Here is a 24,172-nt window from a genome sequence, read left to right as displayed (position 1 = left end):
TTTAGCCCCTATTGCTTCTCATCCTTCATTTTTCATCTCCTTCTGCCTTAAACTTTACTGTATCAATCAGGGTTCAACCAGAAAATCGAGACCAGTAAAAGATGCATTCTAGAAATCTATTACAGAGAATTGGCTCATGAGTGTGAGGCCTGTCGAGGCACATCTGAATCTGTAGAGCAGGCCGTCAGAAAGGGTAGACCAGCACTCTTGGGTGCCGATGGCACTGCTGTCCACAGGTGGAATTTCTTCTTTCTCAAGGAGGCCTCAGCTCTGCATTTAAGGCCTTTCAGATGATTCAATCAGTCCTGCCTAGATTATCTAGTATAATCTTCCTTATTTAATTTCAACAGATCAATACTTGAACCACATCAGCAAAACTCCTTCACAGCAATACCTAGGTTGGCATTCCTTGAGTGACTGGGGACTATGGTCTAGACCCGTTGGCACATCAGCTAGACCATTAATCACCTTAATCAGATATCTGATCGGGCTGACTTCAGCTCGTCAAACACCTGGTGCTGTTTCGTGTCTCCCCACCTTTGCCCATGCTGCTCTCTCTGGGATTCCCTGTTCTTGCTCCCTTATATTTTAACATTTTTAAATTACTTATCTCTCTACCATAAGGTTTTGAAGGGTGGGAATTATGGATTATTTATATTTGTATCCCCAATAAATATGTGTAAGATAGGACTGAACTGAACCATCATTAGCTGGTTTTCAGACTATTAAAATAGGTTTCTTTGTAAACAAATTTTTCTAGATTTATGGGTTATTGATAACAAATTACAGTAGTTTTCTCATTGTTCTACATGCCTTTCTTTTAACAAATATTTATTGAGGGTTTATTAGGTTGCCCGATATCCTTCAAGTACTTGGGATACAATAATGAGACAGTCAATATACCTAGCCGGGAGAGACAGACAATGCAAAAACATAACAAGATAAATTACACAGTGTTTAGGAAGAGAATAAGTATTATGGGTAAAAGGAAAAGTAGGGGAATCGGGTAGGTTTGCATGTTGCAGTTTTAAATAGGGCGGTTGCGGGGGGGCCACCTTGTGGACGGGGTGTGTGATCAAAGACTAGAAGGGGCCGAGAGAGCGGTATAAGTGGGCAAGTAATTCCAGCAGAGGGCTAGGCAGTGGACAGGCCCCAGCACAGGGGTAAATCAGGAAGTTCAAGGAACAGCAGAGACCCCTGAGTCTGAAGTGAGGGGAAAACATCAGCTTAGGTCAGCAGGATCAGACGGAGCAGGGCCATGTAGGCCATTGTAAGGACTTTGAACACTGTGAAATGGGGACACTTACAGGGTTTGGAGCAGAAGAATCCTATGATCTGACTTATATTTTAACACCAGGTATTGTTTGAGAAGAGACTGTGGATAGGATGAAAGGGGAAGGGTCAGACAGGAGGCCACCGTGCAATCCAGTCAAGAGGTGGTGGCCACTCTCACTAGAGGGTGGGGTTGCAGAAATAGTGGTGAGTATCTGGATTCTGGGAAGATTTTAAACATGGGCCCACAGGCTTTCCCAATGGATTGGATGTGGCGTAAGAGAGAAAGGAGTCCTCAGGATGACTCCAAGGGTTTTGGTCTGAGTAAATTAGATTAGTTTCCAACAGAGAAGGCTGCAGGGGAAGCAGATGCGGTGGGTTTCAAGGCAGAAGTAGGGCCTGGGCCAGAAGTCTGATTATGAATCTGACAGTGCTGGGAACTGGCAAGAAGATCACGTAAGTGGTGGGATAAACATGTCAGGAGTTTGAGAGATTGGTCTGGAAAGGAGATATCAAATTGGCTGTTGTTCACATACAAATGGTCTTTGAAACAGTGAGATGAAAAGAGATGACAAAAGAAAGAAGGAAAGATGAAGAAGGAGAGAGGATTAAGAGCTGAAATATGGGCCACTCCAATAGTAAAGGTAAGCGAGAACGTGACTCAGCTGCAAACAAGACCCAGAAAGAATGTCCAGCCAGGATGGAAAGTCGCCAGAAATGATGTGTATTGGAAGTGAAGAGAGTTTATCACGAGAGGAGTGAGTATCTAGGTTAAATATTGCTGAAAGTCAAGAAGTCAAAGACTAAGAACTGGCCACTGATTTCAGTAAAGTTTTAGAAGATCCGTGGTGCTTTTGATAAGGGCAGCTTTGGTGAAGTGGTAGCGATGGGACCCTGATTAAGGTAGATTTAAGAGGGAATGGAAGGATATGAAGTGGATACTCTGAATATAAACAACAACTTTTTCTTTTAAATTTGCCATGAAGAATAGTGAAGAAATAGGGGGGCAGCTGAAAGAAAAGTAAGGTCAAGAGAGAGTTTCCTTTCCAAACAGCAAATCTCTAGCAGATAACTCATGATGTCAGAAAGGGGAGAATTCATGATGTGGATGTTGGTGAGAGGGATGAGAGCCATGCACAATGCCATCATGAATAGTTTCCCTGTGGTAACAGATGGGAAGGGAGGGTATGTGGTTGTTAGCAGCATGAGGAGGATCTAAGAAGTTCTCTTCCCACTGTGTCAGTTTCGTTTGTAAGGTGGGGAGCACCTTACAAGGTCATCGTTGAGAATGAGAATGGAGCCAAAGAGAGAAAGAGGCAGAGAAAGGGGAGGGAGAGAGAAAGCGATCCCATGTGATGATATGATGAACAGAACATTTAACTATTGGTCACATTCAAGGGCTGTTTGAGATTTATGGCCGAGATTAAAGTAGGGCTAGTCTCCATGGTTGCATGTGTTAAAGTGTTCAGGGAAAAGGGAAGAACCGTGGTCTGAAGTGGTATTAAGACTCAAAGAAGTCTTCTAAGTTCTCATCACGAGAAAAAATTCGTAACTGCGTGTGGTGGTGATGAGAACTATTGTAGATGTATTGTGGTGATCATTTCTCAATACACACAAGCAGAAAATCATTATGTACAGCTGGCACTGCCAACCACGTTCAAGCAGACGTTACCCCTGCTGGACCCTGTATAAAGCCAATTGTTTAGCACAGAATTCTAATTAAATACAATTATGTTAAACAAATCACAATTAGAAACCTATTTTTTAAAGTACATATTTTGGAACGACAAATCATCATGTAATAACGGTTACAAAATACCATGATCCACCATAGTGGATATGGATAGCGACCTTTTCTTTTTTATTTTTTAAACACTGGGAAACATTCCAAAGCTTTAGGCTATGGATGTATACCCTTTATTTGTATTTGCCATTCACTCTAGCTGCTGCTTTTTTTTTTACCTTTTTTCATTTAATCATTTTCATTTTTATTCTATTATAGTCGTCCCAATGTTTACCCCTTTGCCCTCCTCCATCTATCCCACCTCCCCAGTCAATTCCCACACCATTGTCCATGTCCATGGGTCATTCATTCATGTTCTTTGTCTAGTCCTGTCCCCTTCTTTCCACCACTGTCCCCCTCTGGTCACTTTCAGTCTGTTCCATGTTAATGTATTTTATCTATTTTCTCATTTTCAGTGCACCCTGACTTAACATTGTATCCATTTTGTGACCTGTTAGATTGTGCAGACTCCCTTTTTGTGTGTTTGTTTATTTATTCTAATTCAATTCTAGAGGCAGAATGTTTAGGCTGAAATCGAAAAAAAAAAAAAAACCCTGAAAAAGTTACATGACATAAACAAAACTCTGGACATTAAGCTTGCAGGTTATATTTATTATTAAAAGAAATCAAGCTGGAAGTGACCTATTAATAGTTTCTGGAGACCTTTCGGCCCCTTCTTTCTCCAGCTTGCCTACATTCCCCATCCAAACAGGTGAACAATTTTATATCTACAGTGTGACGGGCCAAACTGGAGAGGAAATGCCCTGACCAGTGTGGTTCAGTAGGTTGGAGCCTGGTCCACAGACTGAAGGGTCGCAGATTCCGTTCCTGGGTCTGGGCATATACTGAAGGCAACCCATGAATGTTTCTCTCTCACATTGATTGTTTCTCTCCCTCTCCTCCTCCCTTCCACTTTCCCCTCTTCCCCTCCCCCCTTCCTTTTTCTCTGAAAGCAATAATAATAATAATAATAATAATAATAATAATAATAAACCACTGGAGAGGGAAGAAAACATTTAGACCTGGTTAGAGGAGCACGTCTCAACGAGAAACTCTGAAATCTTCCAGAATCCCAGGTGTAAGATAAGAATAGCACTGACATTTGCTGGGAGTGAGCAGTGATAACTATCTCAGCAATTCACTCCCCGCAGTCACTGACTGCTGGCTTTTCTTTGACTATTATAGTTGCCAGAAAGATCCTTGCTTATTTTTACTTTAAAACCGCCATTTCAGTAGTAAGTCGGATGTAATGGGATGAGACTAAATTTCTCAAATCTTTGCAGTGGTAACAAATTTAGGAATTAAAAATCTCTGTGTGTGGGGTGTGTGTATGTGTATATATATATGTATATATGAATATATATATTAGCATATATCCTACCCCCATTATGCTATCATATATTATGATATCATAATTTTTAATCCCCAAATCCTAGATCTTAGAGCATGTGATATTATCAAACATAAACCTATTTTACTTAGTTTATTACATCATTTGGGGGGGGCAGTATTTGTAAACAGTAACGACAGAAATAGTCCTTAGATAACTTTATTTGTAATTATTTTTTAAAAGTCACAACACTTAAGGTCCTTTTAGTTACTTAAAGCCTCCTCATTCTGAACTCAGTGGAAAAGTTCTCAATCAACCACAAAGGAAAAAAGAAAACCACACTCAGCACACACACACATTCTCACAGACACACACACGTACACACTTAGAGACACAAAACGCAAACAAAAATCAATCTGTATTGTATTTAACAAATGATGTATTGAATATAAAGGGCCATTTCAGTATGCTTTTGCAATACTTTGGTGGCATTTCAGCCAGTCATCTGATTGTTTATTTATCGTGCTTCCTCTTGTAAGGTGAACTACCTGTTTTGTTTTTTAAGATCAGGTTGTATATGTAATAGGAAATGTAACCCTTTATTTAATGTCAGATTTTCATTGCGCAGACCTGAAGTCTTAGTTTTTTAAACTGGTGCACAAAACAGTTTCTGTTTATGAATATCTCTATGACTCATTCTAGTAGGGGATGAGCCTATATATCATAATTTAAGCACTGGAAATTCATTCACTCAAGCACCCACCCTCCCCTCTGCAACAGTTAAGGTAGCAGCTTAACTCTGTTTGTCTTTAAAGAGTATTTTAGACTTGCGACTTGGAAAGCAAAACCTAAAACAGAGCAAGTGATGCTCCCAGGTACAAGACCGCTGTGAAGTTTTTCTTTCAAGGTGTGATTTTTTTTCTTTACACTGGCTCCTACTTTATTTTTTTAAATAACGGAAGCACATGACTTTATAATTTAGTGTTTTTCTATCAAGACGGTACATTTCACTGTTTAGAATCCAGTGACACTGAAAAGATAAAGAGCTGTCCTTTAAAACATTATAGATGATGTATCACAATACTATACATTTGTGCTCTCTCTCTCTCTATATATATGTCTTCTTTTCTCTTTTCTAGTTAGAGCAAGATAAGGAGGACCAGTGTCCTCACTGGATTCACTATAGCAGGGACCAGGCTTAAAACTTGACCAGCCTGGGCACTACTGTGTTTGTGACACAGGCCTTGTTTGTGCATAGCCTGGGCACGACTGTGTTTGTGCACAGGCCTTGCTACGAGGGCAGTCCCTTTAAAGACAAAGAAAAGTGCACTTGTCTTCTTTTAAACATATTTGTTTTTGCTTAAAATCTGCTAACTCTGTCATATACTCCTTCACCAGTCCCAGGGACTTACCTTGGAGATGAGCTGGCTCCAAGTCTTTGCTGTGTATAAAGCATCTGCACATTTTTTGTAAGTTCTTCATTAAAAAATGCATAGCTTCTTTACCTGATTTCAGAAACAGAGGCTAGATATAGGGGGATAAACCCCTTCAAAACCTACTCCAAGTGCAAAAGAATTTTTTTCTTTTCGTAGAAGTGGGCTGTAGGTGGTTCTGTTGGGGTAGCGGTGGGGTGTGCAGGGTCTGTCCTCTATCATCCAGTGATTTCTTTCAAGAGCCTTTAAGGGACTTCAGGTGAAGGAGCCCCCATCTGTGGGGGAGAGCTGGATGTGCCTTTAAATAGCCCCCACCACAGTCATAACAGTAGCGATGATGCTGGAGTGTTGGTTGAGCCGAGGTTGCCTGCCTCGTACCCGTCAGGCTGTTTGCAGTGTTCTTGCTTTCAATCAGTTTATACTGGGTGTAACTTTAGGGCTTGTACTATTAAATGTACACTGTAGTTTCTAATTTTGTTTTGTCCTTTTCAAATTGTGTAGCTTACTCTTTTGCGCAATGAAAATTTCATTCCGGTTTTCACTAAACATACTATAAGAATGGTCATGGATCTTATTTCCTTCTTTTGTGTATTTGTAAAGATTTTTGGCGTATGAATGTAGTGATATTGACATCAGTGATGCTATAACTTGCCTTTTTTGCATTATCAGCCCTGTTTAGTGAGTAGAAAAGCCCTACTGTGTTTTTAAAATATCAAGTAATAGAAGCCCAGTACTGCACTGGATATACACACTGCATGTTTTCATACATGGCACTTTCAAGTATCATGTTGGCTTATCATTCTAGCTTGGATAGTTAAATACCATTGTGAGGCTGGGTTGTCATTTTTATAACTATCTCGGTGTTTTATCACCTTTTTCTTTTTACTTTTGATACATGGAATGAGCTGCATGCATTTAAACATCAATAAGAGGATGTATTTAATGTGCCTTGTTTTTCACTGAATAAGAATTGAAAGCGTGAATCAATAACACTGATTAAAATGGGAAAGAATATATATTTAAAACTCATATTATTCTGCAAGGTAGATGAGACTTCAATTTCACCGTTCCCTTCAGTGTACTTATGCTGATGCATCATGGTCCTATTGCGAGATTACAGAAGAGCTCTCAAACCGAGTTTCTTGTAGTGAGTCACAGATCTTAGAGCAGCACGGACATTTTTGTCATATTGAGGCCTATTAAGTCATCCATCTACCTTTTACAAAGTTAATAATCCCAATTCCCAAAGTGCTTTCTGAAAGCCCACCCACGGGTTGTTAAGTACAAAAAGAAAGAAGACAGTCTTCCAGCTCTCTGTGCCATCCGCCCTACGTAATTTTAGTTCATTCTTCCCTTTGAGTTTACAAACTTTTCTGAGTGTCTACCATGTACTAACAAGTATTTATTCAGAAGATACTTCTTTGGGGCTGAAATGGTATAGAACTTTCTTACACATGGTCCTTGGGGAGCTCACAGTCATGTCCAAAAAGATAGTCAGGCAGTGTTCTTTGGTTATAAATAACTGAAACCAATTATTTAATCCAAGCAAGGAAGGAATTTAAATCTGAGTGATATGAAAGGAAAGCCTGGAGAACCAGCCTTGGGGGAGGAAAAAAAAAACCAGAAACCAAGAAAAGAACTATTTAACTATCTGGAAGAAATGGACGCTTAGCTTTTTTTTTAGTTTTGTATTATTTGAATCAAATTTGGAAGACCTAGGAGAGACATCCTACTGGTTGTGCACCTTTCCCTTGGTTGAACAGAGCGTGGTGAGAGAAAGGATGGGGACGGAAGGAGACCTCTCCGTCAGCTTTTATAATAGGAGGGAAGGACCCCTTGATTTCTCCTCCCTCTTGGGCTGCACACAGCAGGGGGAAGACACTTGCCCAAAAGGCAATAGGGGCGATGTTAGAAAAGGGAAATAGACAAGGATGGATGTCCACTGCAGGGACCGTCCACCTGCTGGAAGAGAAGTCAAACTGTATTAAGGGCTGGAGAAGAGATTTAAAGAAAGTTATGGGAACATTCTTATTGTGGAAAATTTAAGAAGGCCTCAGAAGGCATGTGGTTTACAAATTGGACTTTGAAGGTCAACCAGGATTTGAACAGGAGGAGGGGGCATGGCCACCCAGATAGAGGAAAGAGCATATAATAGAGACAGTGTATTATACTGGTTATGGATGAAAGCTTTGTTGTTAGGTATTTTAAACCCAGAGATGCTACATAATATAGCTATTTGGACTTGACCAAATGGCCTAATTGCTCTGAATCTTAATACCCTCCCTTTTGCTGATGAGTGCTAGGTTTCTGTCTCACAGTGCTAGGTTTGCCAGATGAAATATAGATCTTACAGTTAAATTCCACACTAACTATGATTCCTTTGTGGTGAGAGCATGTACCAAATATTACAGGGGGCACACCTATAAGAAAAAAAAACTATTAGTTAGTTATTTGAAATTCAGATTTTAACTGGTAACCCTTCATTTTTATATTTAATATCTGGTGACCCTCTACAGCATTGTTATGACAATTAAGCACATTCATTCATGTGAAGTGCCCAGTATGGTCCTTGTCACATAGTAGGTGCTCAATAATAAATGGCAGCGATGATTTTTGTTGTCACCATCATCACAGGCAAAACTCTGAAGCCTGAAAATACGTATGTTTGGAATCATTTCTTGCTCAGTCGCTGCCCCGTTGGACCATTTTCCCAGTTAACCTGTGCCAGGTACCAGTAAGAGGATGTACACCTTGCTACGCTGGCACTGGGATGTTCACCCTCTTCCTGTATTCATAAGCTTTCTCTTTCCTTCTGCTTGTGTCAGATGTTTCTCTTGTGTATTGATTTTACTTGACTTTATCTTTTGGCCACTCATCATCAATGAATATTATTTTTTATTCACTTTTATAAGCTAATAACAAGAGCATTAAGAGCACCCGTCTTGGGACTCTAAGGGTCCAGAGCAGAGTAAACGGAAGCATTGATTGAAATTTTTTGAATTGGAAACTGTAGAGCATAGTGGGCATGGATCAAATGATCACACTTTAATGACTATGCAATATAAAATAGAATTAGAAGCCTTCTGAAATCCAAAATATTTCTTCTTTTGCTATTCCTTTATCTGCGTGGCCCATCTTACGGTCCTAGAGAAATGTCAGCAGTCACAGAATATGTCCTTTGTTCTCCTGCAGAGCTTACAAAATGGTGTTTTGTTGATATGTTTGATCATTTTCCCAAGAAATTTTAACCTTCTTTTATCTCTCTTTTAAAACCTAAGCAGCCCTTTCTCTCTGTACGCATGGTTATTTTTCGCTTGTGTAGCTGTGGTATTTAAATGCTGGGCCAAGATGATATCACAGGAGAGAAACTTGGAGATGTTGTTGTTTCCAGGGAGCTAGAATATCTGTAGTGCTGTCTGCATACAGAAGACTTAAGTATTCAATAACAATAAAATTTTATTTTTAATAAAATCTACAATTTATTAAGCACTTTCCCATATTTCCAACCTCAAGCACTGTTAAGCTATTTGCATTCATTATCTCAACTCCCATAATATCCTCATGCTGTTATCCTTTTTTATGGTGGATATGGGGGCACTAAGGCACAGAAAAGTGAAATAATTTGCCCAAGGACACACAGTCAGTAAGTGGCAGAGGCAAAATTCTAACTGCGGTGGTTTGATTCTATCATTCATTACGCTATTACCTTCTTCCTTAGACAGCTTGATAGCAACATTCCTAGCAAGGTAGTATAACAAAACCTTGGGAAATTTAAGTTAAAAGCCCTGTAAGAGTTCAGACCTTAGCATAAGAAGACTATATTCAAGAAGGAATCATTGGTATTCCACTGAAAATATACATAGTCATCCTAATGTGTTACTATTTCTTTATATTTAAGTGATTCTCCACTTCGCAGATTCTTTTTTGTTCTATTCTACAGAAGATTTCTGCTTTTTCATCCTACCCTTCTCTAGTTCCAAACAAAACTCATTCCCGTTTCCGAGTTTCAACGATTACCATATTTTGCCATGTATAATGCACACCCATGTTTTTGTGTGCATTATACATGGGATTGTTATACCCATTATTATACCCATGGTATGTGATCATTATACCCATGTATAATGTGCATCCTTACTTTTCCTCAAAAATTTGGGCAAAAACTGTGCATGACATATGGCAAAATATGGTATTTTCTGGCCTTCATGTCAGGACTTGGTCTCAAATCAGGGAACAGTCTGAACTCAGCCAGGGCCTTTCATATGCTGTTTCACACCTTACACAGAAGTGCCATGTTTTAGCCAAACTGCAGAAAATTCTTTGCACAGGGTGAAAAAAAATACTAAATGGCTAAGAAAAAAGAGGATAAATTTTATTTAAAGTAACACTGAAAGTTGCAATTTCACTTTGTTTATAAATAAACAACTATAGAAGAAATGAGTCCTCTGTGTTTTTAAATTTATACCACAACTTTACCTTGAAGAGCCTATTGTAGTGTAAAATTTCTACCATTAAACAGAATTCCATGTGCTAAAAAACGACAAATGAACAAACAAAACCAGCAGCACCAGAGTCTGTGGGGAGAGCAAACGATGAGAGGCAGTTAAGGAAAGGTTTCAAGAGCGAAAGGCAGCCAACAGACAGGTCTTTTCTGGCTGGCTTGTCCTGGGTTCTGCCAAGATTGAACTTATTCTTTAGGGGGAAAAATAAGGCAAAAGTAAATGTACGGCCAGCCTTTACAACAGTAATAATCATGTCACTACCTCCTTACGTCAGCTGTTGCTTCCTTGTTTCTGAGAGGCTTTCGCTACTGCTATTTCTCCTACATCCCGTTTAGTGCTCGCAGCAGTCTGCGAGGTGGAATCACCCCTTTCTCTGCAGTTCAGGACATGAAACTGTTTGCTCCAAACTACAAAATTAGTAAATGATGGACCCAAACTAAAACCTGTGTCTTTAATTTCTTATTTTTTTTCACGGTGTCAATTCTCTTTTTCTTGAAGAGGAGAATTAGTTGAGTGTGAAATTTTAGTGTTTTCTCAGCACCTTATCTGGAAACAGCCTTTTTTTTTTCTTAATTGTGGCAGATTCTTCTATACTGAGCCCAAAGAATCTGGCTGCCCCTCGTGAGTAGATCGGAAGAATGGATGAAATCACATATTTGTTTTCCTGTTTGTGGAATGGATTTTTGGTGTGGCTGCAAGAAAAGATCTTCCACATGGCTTTCAAATTATTTGAAAGAAAAATGATAAGAGTTTCTTAAAGGGACTTCTGTTTTGTTTCTCATTGCTTTGAAGGTCAACGTGATGTATTTCAGAACAGTTAGTATGCTGTGGTTTAGAAATAACACTAATCATCCCTCATTTGAATTGCTTCCTCTTTGAGCACTTTTTTTTTTTAAGATGTGTGATGTGAGCTTAGTAAATAGGGGGTGCTTAGGAAAACAAGCTATTTTGGGCCTTGGCAAATGTGGGCATTGGATTCTGTACTCCTTGCTATCATATGAGGAATTATCTAAAAATACATACCAGATTCTTCCCTTCAATATTTGCATTTTCTTTTCCCTTTACTGAGGGACACATGCATATATTTGTACCTATGAGATGCATTTAGAGAAAATTTTCTGAAGAATCCTTCACAACCATTTGAACATGCAAAGCGAATAAAGAAAAGCTGTGGAAAAGGGAACCACAAAGAAAACCAAGTGATTAACTTCTGGAAGGAGTGTTGTGTTTTGTGAAATTTAAAACTGCATCTTCTGCCTGAGGCTATTTCAAATAATTTTATATTTTTGAGAAGCTTGGAGAGATTTAAGTAATATTAACTCAAGATCACACAACTATAACTAGTGGCCTAAACCCTAAGCCCAGACTAAGCCCTTGACCATGGAAATCAGAAAATAGTAACTTCTGCTGTACTTGATTCCCTAACTGAGGGATGAGAGGCTGGTGTGCAAGCTCTCATGAGGCTTGTTGTCTTGTAGGGACGTCCTTCTTCATATATCCAGCCCAAGCTCCCTGTGCATCCAGATTTATCATGCAGGTTAAGAGATAAACAGCAGGATAGTGATGCTGAAAGTTTCATGGTTTCTCTTCTGTCATCCCTCCTAATCCTTACTTTCTCCCTTTCCTTCCTCGGTGAGTCCCTGTCATCATAGCAAAAGACCTCAGCCTCTAGGAGACTGGAAGACCCTCATCCACTGAGCTCTGTGTGTAGGTGGCACAAATCCTTCCTGCCATTTAGGGCTCCAAAGCTCAGATTTCCAAGCCCTCTTTGAAACTCTTAGCGGCAGAGGCGCATTATCATTGAGGAGGTGACTATCTTGCCAATCCAGGGACACACGGAAGCAGTTTTGTTGAAGGACAGCCATTACTGGCTGAAGCAGTGGGGTTGTTATCTCCATTTTCAACCTGGGAAACATCTACCGCTGTTGGCCAAAAGTGGTTCTCCAGTCTTTACACCTGAGCGGTTCTCTCAGTCCAGAACTGAGTCCATAAAACTGCCCAATGCCAGTCATTTGCAGGAATATTTGTAGCTTTTGTAGTGATCAGTGTGGGTGAACCAATCCGGTTTTTCCTACTCACACAAAGCTGAGCTTTCATCTGTAAGTAAAAATGATCTTGCCACATCACTAGATTTATAAGGAACACTAATATAAAAGAGGGTGATTGGTGTGTCTTTTTCTAGTGGCACTTATGAGGCATCCTCTGTTGCAGAGCCTTTTGAGCTCATGGCACACTGAAGACGTTTTGGAACACGCTATAAATGAAGTTAAGAAGCAGAGATGGAAAGTTTTCCTGGAACCAGTGGAATATCCCACATGTAAATCTAGGGTTTTCAATTTCAGATCCTCCAGATGAATGAAATTCATTTTCTTTCTTCCTTCTTAAAAGATTTATCAGGGACATTGGTGGATGCAAAGAAAGTCTGTACCTCCCTCCCCTCCTAGTACCATTCATTCTGTGTCTTAACAATGCCATAGAAATACTGAGTTGGCTTATGGGAAATTGAAAGCAGACTCCCACTTTCAAAAATGGTGTCTTTGAAACCTAGTAAGTGCAAAAATAGGACATCTGAGGATTTACTTTAGATAGTTATATTAAGTTTTGAAATATCACTGCTTCCTTTCTGTAAAATATGCTGCATTTGAGGATTGATATTAAATATACCTCTCAGGACAGGAACTACTGATTTTTAAGTCAGAAGATAAATGTAATGCAGAAAGAAGCTCAGGCCTAACTAACATCGTTTGTTATGAGGAAATCACAGAAAATACCCGTTGTCCCCTTAAGCCTACTTTATGGGGTCCCCCATCTTTAGTGTCTCACAGGGAAGGTAAGGTGTGACTTGTCACAGTTTCCTTTATTCCTGCTTAAAGAAGAAATAACTATTCCAAGTCCAAACTACAAGGTTTTTACTAATTTTTTTTTTGTCTAATTTAAGCCCTAAACCGGAATTGGCCCTCAGTGTGTAGAGACTGAGTATGTCACGTAACAATTTTAGTGGATCGTGATGATTTTGGCTCATGATGAGCCAAATAATTTTTAATAATTTTTAGTAGAACCTCCAAAATTTTTATCCTCTTTATTTTGTAAATGAGAAAAATGAAACTTATTTTTTAGTGGTTCAGGGTCGTATGGAAATGGCATTGAAATCCAGGACAATGTAGCATCAAAATCTGCTTTTTAAACCACTTTGTGTTCATTTGCAAGTATAAGAAGTGTCTATATTTGCTTGAATAAGAAGTTAAATTTTTAATAACTTTTTAAAAGTTTACTAAACTGAGGCAATATAATATAATAATGAAGATTAGTTATTTGATGGGTGGGTGGAAGGCAAAGCAAAGTAGCCCTAATGTAAGTTATATTGTCTTATATCATAGTAGAAAACAATAAGTAGTGTATGGAATTGATCAAGAAACAATGGACTACACACATGGAAGTATCCAAAAGAAGTAACAATGCAGATTCCTAAAAGGGGTTGTACTGGGGAAAATGGGACTGGGGTTGAGGAAGAGGTGAGTTTAGCAACTGTTAATTTTCACTATAAGCCTGTTGGTACATTAAGATTTTCTTTATTATCTGACAACATTAAAAAATTTTTACAAAGAAGAAAATGCATGATTTAGAATATGTCTTTCATAGTCATCTATAGATAACCTACCAAGATGCCTTAAAATTGTGGACTGAAAAGGAAAACTGGGGCATTTTCTTGGTATATGTCCATTTACTGTTATCAATAATGTGAAATTGCAGTAAAAGCAATAACTGAGAAGCTAATGTTTTTCTGAGGCCATGTTCCAGGTTCCATAGGGGATAAAAAGATGGACGCAGTTTGGTCCAGGACCTCGATCACGTTGCAGCCTCACTGAGGGTACTGGAGATGAGGAAAGAGAGCTAGATGGTGAGGAGCATTCTCATCTTGTCTGTGTCTATTCCACAGTGTGCTAGGCACTTTACCTACCATACTATCGATGGGAAACATGCACCATAGAAAAGATAAAATATAGATACCTATGGGTGTTCAGTGGGTGGAAAATGGTCTTTACTTGTTAGGATTAAGCAGAGCACTTAGGATAGACCTTAAAACAGAAAGAGAGAGACTCCCACACTGTTGCCCATGACTGTAGGAGTGAGGGGGGCGGGGTGAGCGGAGGAGGGCAAAGGAGGAAAAATTGGGACAACTGTAATGGAATAACAATTTAAAATGATTAAGACAAAGAAAAAATAGAGACTCATAGCTACAAAGAACAGACTGACAGCTGTCAGAGGGAATGGGAGTTCAGGGGCTGGGTGGAAAAGGTGAAGGAATTAAGCAAAAAACGAAAACCTCATAGATACAGACAATGGTATGATGATTAGCAGAGGGAAAGGGGGTGGGGGAGGTAGAAGAGAATAAAGGGGCAATAAATGGTGATGGAAGGACACTAGACTTTGGGCGGTGAACACAGAATACAATATACAGATGATGTACTATAGAATTATACACTTGAAACCTACATATTTTTATTAACCAGTATAACTGCAGTAAATTCAATTACAATATTTTATAAGTAGAAAGGGATCTCTACAAACAGAGGTGGGATGGGAGAGGCATGGACGTATTTGCTGATTGAGAAACTCATGTTTGGAGCTTGTTTCTTTGGTTCCTTTGGTAGATAAGCTTTTAGCTAAAATCCATGTAAGCTAGATACGAATCTAAAATGAATGTTTAAAATATTGCTTGCTCAGCTGAAGAACTTTTATTGAAAGGAAATGCTGTTATCAAGGTCACTTTTTATTGAAACTACTTTCAATTTTATTCATACTACAGAATCACAATTAAGATTTGATTAGAAACGCTCCTGTCAGTCAAGTGTAAGACAAGTTAAAGGCAAATGTGGAGAAGACATGAATTTTGTATCTATTTTTGATTTTTTTAATTGTTCAGTATGTTCTCCACATCTGTAGGAATCTTTTTTAGCTTCCTTCTTCAATGTGACGGGTTTCGTTTTCTCAGGATTGTACTTTAGTTGCCTGTCAATTACCAGGGTCCAGTGGTGCTGTGCTTTATTTTAAAGATTCTTCGCTTTGAAACCATGACATCTTTACCATCTTGCCTTGTTTTTGGAGCTTTGTGCTTTAACTCAAAGTAGAGATATCCATGACTGCAGGAAGAACTCAGATTCTCAACTTTTTAGAAATCACGTCAAAACGACAAGACTAGCCCTGTCTGGCATAGCTCAGTGGATTGAGCATGGGCTGCCATCCCAAGCATTGCAGGTTTGATTCCCAGTCAGAGCATATTCCTGGGTTGCAGGCCAGGTTCTCAGTGGTGGCCACATGAGAAGCAACCACACATTGATGTTACTCCCTTTCTCTTTCTCCCTCCCTTCCCCTCTCTAATAAATAAATAAAATCTTTAAAAACACCTACAAGACTAACAGTAAATAATTAAATATCAAAAGTTCAGTGTAGACATACAGCCTTTTGCATATTGAAGTCATTTAGCCGCTTTCATTGGGCAGGAGTGCTGACAGTGAAGATTGTCGCCTGGAAGGCGTCACTGGCGAGTGTCCTTGCCTAGTGACCACTTCCCGTTGAGAAGGTTCGAAAAAGTCCTTGTTTTGCAGCAGCTCCCACCTTGTTGTGTTAGTCGTAAATGAATGGCTTACTGCCAGAGCCTCCAGACCATTGTATTATACTTTATGAAAGTATATTTCATATTTCTTCTAGAGCAGAGGAGAAAAATACCTTATATTTTAGGGATTCTAAATGTGATCTGAATGTTTACCATGAAGGTGACATTGCATTTTGAAAACTGAAGCTACTTGAATTTTACATTACAAGAATGACATTCATTTAGAAAATCTTAAATTCGTTCCTTAATGGGTTAACATTGATACTCTTGTCCTAAATCCTGAACTCTAAATACTTAATATCCTTCACTGTCACAATATGGACTTTTAAATTCCTTTAAAATTATAAAAATAATTTATACTTCTTGTGAAAAAACATAGAAAAGATAAAGAATAAAAGAAAAATGTACCCATAATTTCAAAGCTGGAAGTAACTTCTATACCCATTTGGAGTTTTCTATCTTTTTTTTTTCCTAGTCACATAAAACGGCATTTTTTTTTTAATGTACTCGAGACATACCTATAACATATCTTGGTTCTTGTATACATTTTCCCCACTTTTTCATTACACATTAAGCATTTCCCATATCACTAAATATTCTTTAAAGACAGACTTCAATGACTTGAATGCCTCCTGCGTGTTGCTTATCTTATGACTTCTACTCTTATACTGTCTTCCAGCAAAAAAAAATGTATTAAAATTTTGTGGAACTGTAGTTACTAAAACTGGCATTTATTTAGTAGTCATAACTACTGCTGGAATTTATGAACTACTGACCACAGCAAGCAGTAAGTAAATCAATTAGGCTTCTATTTATTAATCTATTTAGGAAGTCATTTGCTTTTTAGGTTACATAATGGCTTTTGATGTACTACCAGGGGTGTCCAACCTGCAGCCCATAGGCTGCATGTGGCTCAGGATGACCATGAACGTGACCCAACACAAAATCGTAAATTTAGTTAAAACGTCATGAGATTTTTTGTGATTACATGTCGCAATATATTTAATATGTGACCCAAGACAACTCCTGTTCTTCAGGTGTGTCCCAGAGAGGCCAAAAGGCTAGACACCCCTGTTTGACCTTGGGACTGTTGGTCAAAGTCCAATTCTCATGTTTCTAATGGCCTGTATTTGTGATGGCTTGGATAGAGGTGGTGTTAAAGACTAGTTAAGAGCATGGATTGGCATTATATCTTTACAACTTAGCAGCTGTGTGACTTAGGGTGAATTTCACCTTATTATGCTTCCTTTACAAAGTTGGAGTAAAGAGTAAATGAGATAGTGAAGTATGCAGGACAGAGCCTGGCCAATAGGCAGTATTGAATATTCTTGTGTTTTCATTTTTATTTTCATCCTCATAGTAAAGTCTTTGGGCATTGGACAGAACAAAGGTGATTAGCTTTAGTAGAGGTTGATAAGCATTAGAATTTTTGAGGTAGCTGGCCGTGGGGAAGAAAAGAAAATAGCACATTATAATTCTGGGCCAACAGGAAGGCCCCATTGAGAAGCTTAGTCTTATGGGTAACTTCAGACTCTGCGATGAGCCAACTGCATGCATGCGTTTAAAAAGTTCACTGCTGTGTCTGCAGCGCTTGACAGTCACTAAATGCATGCAGGTGTCCCAAAGAATTGGCTTATGTTTCTTCTCATTATTCACTAGCTAGATAGTTTCTACGTAAGTGGCAGTACTGCTCTAATAGATGAGTATGGATGGTAACAGTGATGGCTTCCACTTACTGAGTGATGACTGTGTTACAGCTAAAAGCTTCTCATGCATTATCTCATTTAGTCCTCCTGGCTAGTCTGTGAGATTATTACTATCATCCATATTTTATAGATAAGGAAACTAAGATTTATTGAGATTTGGTGTTACCTAATAAGAATTTGAGTGCTGGTCTGTCTGACTCAAGAGTCTGAGCCTTTCACTTTACTTATAGCTCTACTGCCTTTGTTTTGTAATTGCTGCACAACCTCATTCATTTGTTCACTCACTCAGCATTTGTGGAGGCCCTACTCTGTGCCCTCACGCAGAATTCTTGGTGCTGGGTTACAGCACACAGACAAAAGGTCCTGCCCCCCTAAAGCTTACCTTCCATTATGCTACTTGTGTTTATTTCCCTCCTGGCATGAGTGTTCCCCGGAAGGCACTGACTGTGTCTTATTCCTCTTGAGTTTTAAGGCTCTAACTGAAATTTTACTCAAGGCTAAGAATAATTCTGAGTTTTATGAAAGAATTATTTCTACAAAAATATTGGGAGCTAGGGCATGCCACCATCCATTCATCAGGCTATCTGTTTATTTTAGTATCGGCTTTTAGCAGTTCCGGACTCCTCAAATTGGAGATGTTCTGACTGGTACTTTAGGAAGCATTCTGAGGTTTATTATTGTTTATGATAAAGTTACAGTTTGATAACATGGTTTCTTTGACTTCCTTAAATGTTCTATAAGTGTGTGGAGAAGCATAAAAATCTTTTTTCTTTAGCATACACCAAAAATACATCAGACAAACCTAGTACTTGCAAGAGGCTTGATTACATGATACAATAAATAAAAATATTCTGATATAATTGAAAAAATACATGATATAGCAGGGAAGTCCAACTGTGAGGGAAAGGTGGTACCTTTTTTCCTCTGGGATATCAAGAATATTAAATTTTCTCTGCAATTGAATTATAATTTTAAAGAGGATGGTGTCATAAAGTATTTGTGTTGAATGTCACTTATTAGCTATGTAGAAATTGAAAATAATTTTAAATATCCTTGGGTGCAGGCTATCATTCTTTACCCATGGAGTCATCAATAAATATTATAAAGTATGCAGTATTGCAATAACGTAGTTGGCCTTATTTTTGCATTAAACCTTTTTTGGTCCCATACAGAGCAAATGACTAGTGATGTTCCTCATTTTTTTAAAGCCATCTGTCCATGAGGGAAGATTACTGGCAAATGGCTGGCTGTTCATTTTAGAGTTTGACATTGCTTCTCCTTGGGACCCTAATGCTGGGCTCTCTGATAACCAGTGCAAACTCCATGAATATCTTTCATTTCTCTAGAAGGAGGAGTGGATTTGCAAGGCTACCAGCTGGATATGCAAATACTACCTGACGGCCCAAAGAGTGATGTCGACTTTTCAGAGATTCTTAATGCAATACAAGAAAGTAAGTCGCACTCAAATTTTAAATTCATCGTGAAAGAAGAAACACTTATAATACTTGGGAGGGGTACTAAAACTAGAAACCTTGAATGCCAAGCTTTAAAAAAATATAATGATGTCTTAAAAAAGGTACAGGTTAAATAATTTTGAGACCGGAAGTGATGGTTAGTGAAATGCAGGTTTAATTTGTGAAACTGTGAGCCATATAACACTGGGGGCTTTGAAGAAGCCTGGTGGGAAACTCTAATGGAATTGTAAATTCTGTATATGTAATATGCAATAATATTCTAAAAACCACTAGGTATTGTAATTTTTTAGATTCCTGGATTAATAATGCTGGAAAAAAATATTTAAGAAAACGGAATCCTATTCCTTTGCTCTAATGTAAGTGGTAGGAAGGAAGTGTTGGTGCAGTAAGCTGAAACCAGGAATTTATTCTCCCAAGTGGGTATCAGGAGTCGCTGATGGTGGGCTGTGACCCACAAGCGACTGCTCTCTTCTAAGCTGTTTGATTAATCAAGGCTCACTCTTTTTATACTACTTTATTTGTGTTTTATGCTCTTCACTGAGACTTTCATCATAATTTATACATTTACTCAAGTTATAGATTTAGCCCTGAGGATGGTTGATGCGGTATCACACACTAAGTCATTAGCATTTGTTATCAGACCTCTAGTTCTAGATAATGATGCTTCTCTTTTAATTACAGAGTGTTATATAATGTTGCATTTGAAGGACTTGGATCTAAAGATCATTGCATTGCATAAAGAACCACTGCAATGTTTTTTGCTATGTTTAGTTTTGCAACATTGCATTTCTGTATGAGTTTTTAAATAAATTTTAAGCATCTTTATAGTAGTAATCCCCTTTTGTCATTGTGCCACCCTCCTGGCCTTATGAGACAATATCTCCACTCTATAGTTCAGACAACTTAGGGTCCAATAAGTTAAGTATTGATAGTAAGGTGTTATGATAAATATCGAAGACCAGACTAGAATGGAGGGTTAATTCCTTCATGAATGTGCTCAGTATAAGGGCACTTATATCACACACTGACATGAAGGATTCTAAAGTTGAAGGAGATAAGGCTAGTTTTGAGAGAAATATTTTTGATGAAGAATATTTGTTCTTCAGCTATTTGTTCTGGCTGGGCAATCCCTTTAGATTAGGCTCCTGAAGAAAGAAAAAAAATCTCCCCAGGAGGATAAAAATCAAATTAAGAGACATTAGAGAGAAAATAACTCTTCATGGAAAGTTATCAGATTATGTAATTACTTTATTTGGTGTCAAAGAAGATGATAAATTATTCAGTGCTGAAAGGATTTAAAAATTTTTAAATAAATGATAAAATGACTTCTGTGCAAGTACAGGAGATGAATTTAAAAAATTTTTTAGGGCTGAATGAATTTATGTCAAAATGAACTAAATGCTTATGACACTTTTTATAGTAATTTTTGTTAGCATATTTTAGTGAAGACATTTGTATAATGTGCTATAGTTTTCCAATTTAGAATGGTGACCTCTTTATGAACAGGTGGAAGAATATAAGTTTGTGAGTACTTAATATTTAAGTTTAAAAATAAGAAAAAGGAATTGTTACTTCAATTTAAAATTCAAGTCCAAATTTATAGGTTTAAGAACTTTCTGATACTTTGGAAGTAATCTGTTTTCTTGTTAAGAACTAAGTGTTATGCTAAGTCATTTTGGGAAGCTGTGCATGTTGCCTGGGTCACTTCTGGCTGGGCAGATTTGGGCTGTTCACCTACCTTCAATTTCTGTCTAGATTCAATGTGTGCTTCAGGTGTTTAACCAGTTCATTGACATTTCTAAGTATAAAAATTCAATGTTTAATTCTTCAAGTGATTGTACCAGATTATTGTTTATGGAAAGCTGTGAAAGACCAACATATAAAAGAGTAAAAAAAAAATATGCCTTCTGACCCAGTGATTCCACTGCTGGGAATATACCCTAGAAATCCTGAAACACCAGTTCAAAAGAATTTATATTATCTCTATGTTCATAGCAGCATTATTTACAATAGCCAAGTGCTGGGAACAGCCTATGGGCCCATCAGTCGATGAGTGGATTAAAAAATGATAATTTATACAATGGAATACTACGCAGCAGGAAGAAAAAAAGAAATTCCTACCTTTTAGGATAGCATGGATGGAACTGGAGACTATTATGCTAAGTGAAATAAGTCAGTCAGTGAAAGACAAATACCATATGATCTCACTTATAAGAGGAAACTAGTGAATAAAATAAACTAATGAGCAAAATGGAATCAGAGGCATAGAATCATGGAACAGACTGACAGCGGTAAGAGCGGAGCGGGGAGGTAGGGACTGCATGAAAGAAGGAGAAGGGGTCAGTCAGAGAACGTGTATGAAGGGCCCATGGACATGGACAGCGGTCTGGGAATGGACCGTGGAAGTGGGGGATGGGCTGGTTGGAAGTGGGGTGCAGGGGGGAAATTCTGGGACATCTGAAGTAGCATAAACAATAAATCATTAATAAGAAAACAAAAAATATATAGGACTTTATGATCAGTAAACTTCTTTTCTTCTACATTTTTAGCAGGATAATGGGAAGATGTCATTGTTTTCTTAGAATTTTGTGGACACATCTGTATGGCCTTCAAGATCAAGCTAGGAGAGTACACATGTGTACCCATGTGCACGTGTGTGTGCACTCGCATGTATTTTAAACATTTCTTGAGTCTGAGATAGGCCAGACTGAAGAAATATTTTAGTAATTTTATTTTTTAAAATAACCCTAAGTAATAACAGATGCTAATTTCTCTATTTTAAAGGTGAAGAAACTGAGTATACCTGCCCAGTGCTGTATAGTTAATATATGACAATCAACATTTAATCATGTATCAACCCTCATTCTGCTAAATAAAAGCTTAAATGAAAATAATTAAGAAAAATGAGCTACTTTGGATTTTAAAAATTGTATTACTGTTACCTCTTAATGTAAGAATCCCTTCTCATCCTTCTACACTGTAGAACATATTTGCATATTTTTCCTATAGTGCTTATGCCCCAAGAATAGCTTCATTTGTTCAAAAAAAGATGTCTCAGAGAGGCTGGCCATTCATAAGTTGTTTTTCAACTTCCCTCATATCAGATATACAGCTTATAAGGAAGAAAAGACTTGCTTTATCTGTCCATCCATCCATCTCACCTGTTATGTACCAGGCACTGTGCTAGGCATAATATTTTAAAGCAGTGTTGAACGTTTGGGTGCTTCGTTTAATTCAGGAAAAATTAAAATGTTCACTGGTCACATTTTGTTTCATTTTTTTAAGTGAAAACAACTTGATTGCTTTCTCCTAGAAATCATTTATCTGTGGTGGTATAATGTAAGGGTGTGTGCAATCCTTGATGTTTTTCCCCCCTTCTTTATTCCCTTCTTGGACTCCTCATCCTGGGTTGGCAGCAGCTTCCTTGAACTCCTTTGTTTCAGCAGGGTTTTGTGTTGTCTGAAGTTCTGGGCTTTTGTTTCTGCAAGTCTAAGCTTCTAAGTGGGTGACACTTGGATAGGAAGGGGTGCGGGGTGGGGGTGGGGGGGGGGTGGGGGGGGAGAGAGAGGGAGAGGGAGAATTCCCAAGATCAGTTCCCTTCTAGTCCTTGCAGTGTGCTGCAGTGGGCGGTGGGCGTGTCGCTCCTTGTGGGTGGGTGAAAATGGAGGGAACATCTGTGCTGTGTTCAACTACACCTGAGTCACCTGAACCACAGCCCTGGCTGCGATTCCCCAGCCCGAGGAAGGAACAGATCCTGCAGTGCTCGGGGTACTTTGGAGGCGCTGGGAAGGCAGCAGCCTTATCTTATTGTTTGTTGTATCCCTAGTCCCTTGGGTCCGAGTAGAAAATATAATACCTGCTCCTGCTTGACACATTTTGTGAATGAATGAATGAATGAATGAACGAATTCCACTGTAGACTTGCAAGAGGGCAGCTCAGCAGTAGCCAGTGCAGCTTGGAGATGGGATGGTTACTTTAAATGTTCTGCTGTTTACAAAACCTCTGGAACCGTTATACTGTCCTGCATATGTAAGATAGAGGAATGGGAGTCAGCAATGACTGAAATTGAACTGTTCACCACGCCAGTGGGATGGGAACATGGAGAATAATTTAACTTGATGACAAAGCCGTGGGGAAATTCTTATTCTTGAGTGTGTCTGCTAAGAATCCTACTCTCTACATATGTTCTAAAAATCCGAATGCCTGTTTTATTATGTATGACATCAGTTAAAATAAAAACACCCTGTTTTTTAATCACCAGAGTTTTGAAATCCAGTCATTTTTTGGAGAAACAGACATTTGAAAGTAATTTAATTCTGAAATTAGACTGAGAATCACATATTAAAAATTTACAGTCCATGAAGCAGGTCTGTGCGTAAGAGCATTTATTAGCAAACCGAACCATTGACAAATATACCATTCCGGTGGTAATTGAAACTTTTCATTCTCACCCTAAATTATTATCAGTGCCCAGCCCTGTATAGAAATTATTCCTCCCCCCACTTTGTGTCGCCCACCCTTCCTGCTCTGTCCTTACTCTTCTTTCTTGGTTCCCAGTGTATGCAAATGCAGGCTGTGGGGACTCTTCAGTGGCATTCGTACCCTAGCAGACATTACTCTGTTACGGTCCATTAGGTTCTAATGAAGGAAAGAAAGCAGAGAGTCTGAGATGAGAGCCGGGGGTTGGAAGGATTGCTGGATGGCTTTCATCCCGTAGTCCGACCCTGCGTGCTCACACACGTGCCTGGTAACCCTGGGGCTGCTCCGTCCCTGGTGCTGCTCTGTGCCTCTGTGGCTGGGGAGACCGAGTCATTTCTCAGGGCCATCCAGTGAATCATTTTGAATCCAATTTCTTGAGTTCTGATCTCTAATTTTATTTTGAATCCATATGGTCATGCTGTTTCAAAGGCAAAGCTGAGGGAGAGTGGGGGACCGACATATAGGGTCTATGTGGAAAAAGTCCAACCATTGTTAATATAATGAGAACAGTTTATGACATCGATGTAACCTGGCAGCCAAAAAGAGTGGGCTGGAATGTACATGCATGAAGAATGATT

General features: G+C 38.7%; 1 protein-coding gene across 1 annotated transcript in view; it reads left to right on the top strand.

The window, feature by feature from the left end:
* The window catches only part of ANO4 (anoctamin 4), a 190,167-nt gene that overhangs the window by 8,310 nt on the left and 157,685 nt on the right, over positions 1 to 24,172 (top strand). The window contains exon 3 of the mRNA XM_045826360.1: positions 18,987 to 19,091. Coding sequence (XP_045682316.1) covers positions 18,987 to 19,091 — 105 coding nt within the window. The remainder of the gene's footprint in view (positions 1 to 18,986; positions 19,092 to 24,172) is intronic.

This window comes from Phyllostomus hastatus, unplaced genomic scaffold (assembly GCF_019186645.2).
Source record: "Phyllostomus hastatus isolate PE091 unplaced genomic scaffold, TTU_PhHast_1.1 phas_scaffold_755, whole genome shotgun sequence".
Taxonomy (NCBI): domain Eukaryota; kingdom Metazoa; phylum Chordata; class Mammalia; order Chiroptera; family Phyllostomidae; genus Phyllostomus; species Phyllostomus hastatus.
Note: the sequence above shows the minus strand (reverse complement) of the source record. Positions and strands in the feature narration are given on the sequence as shown.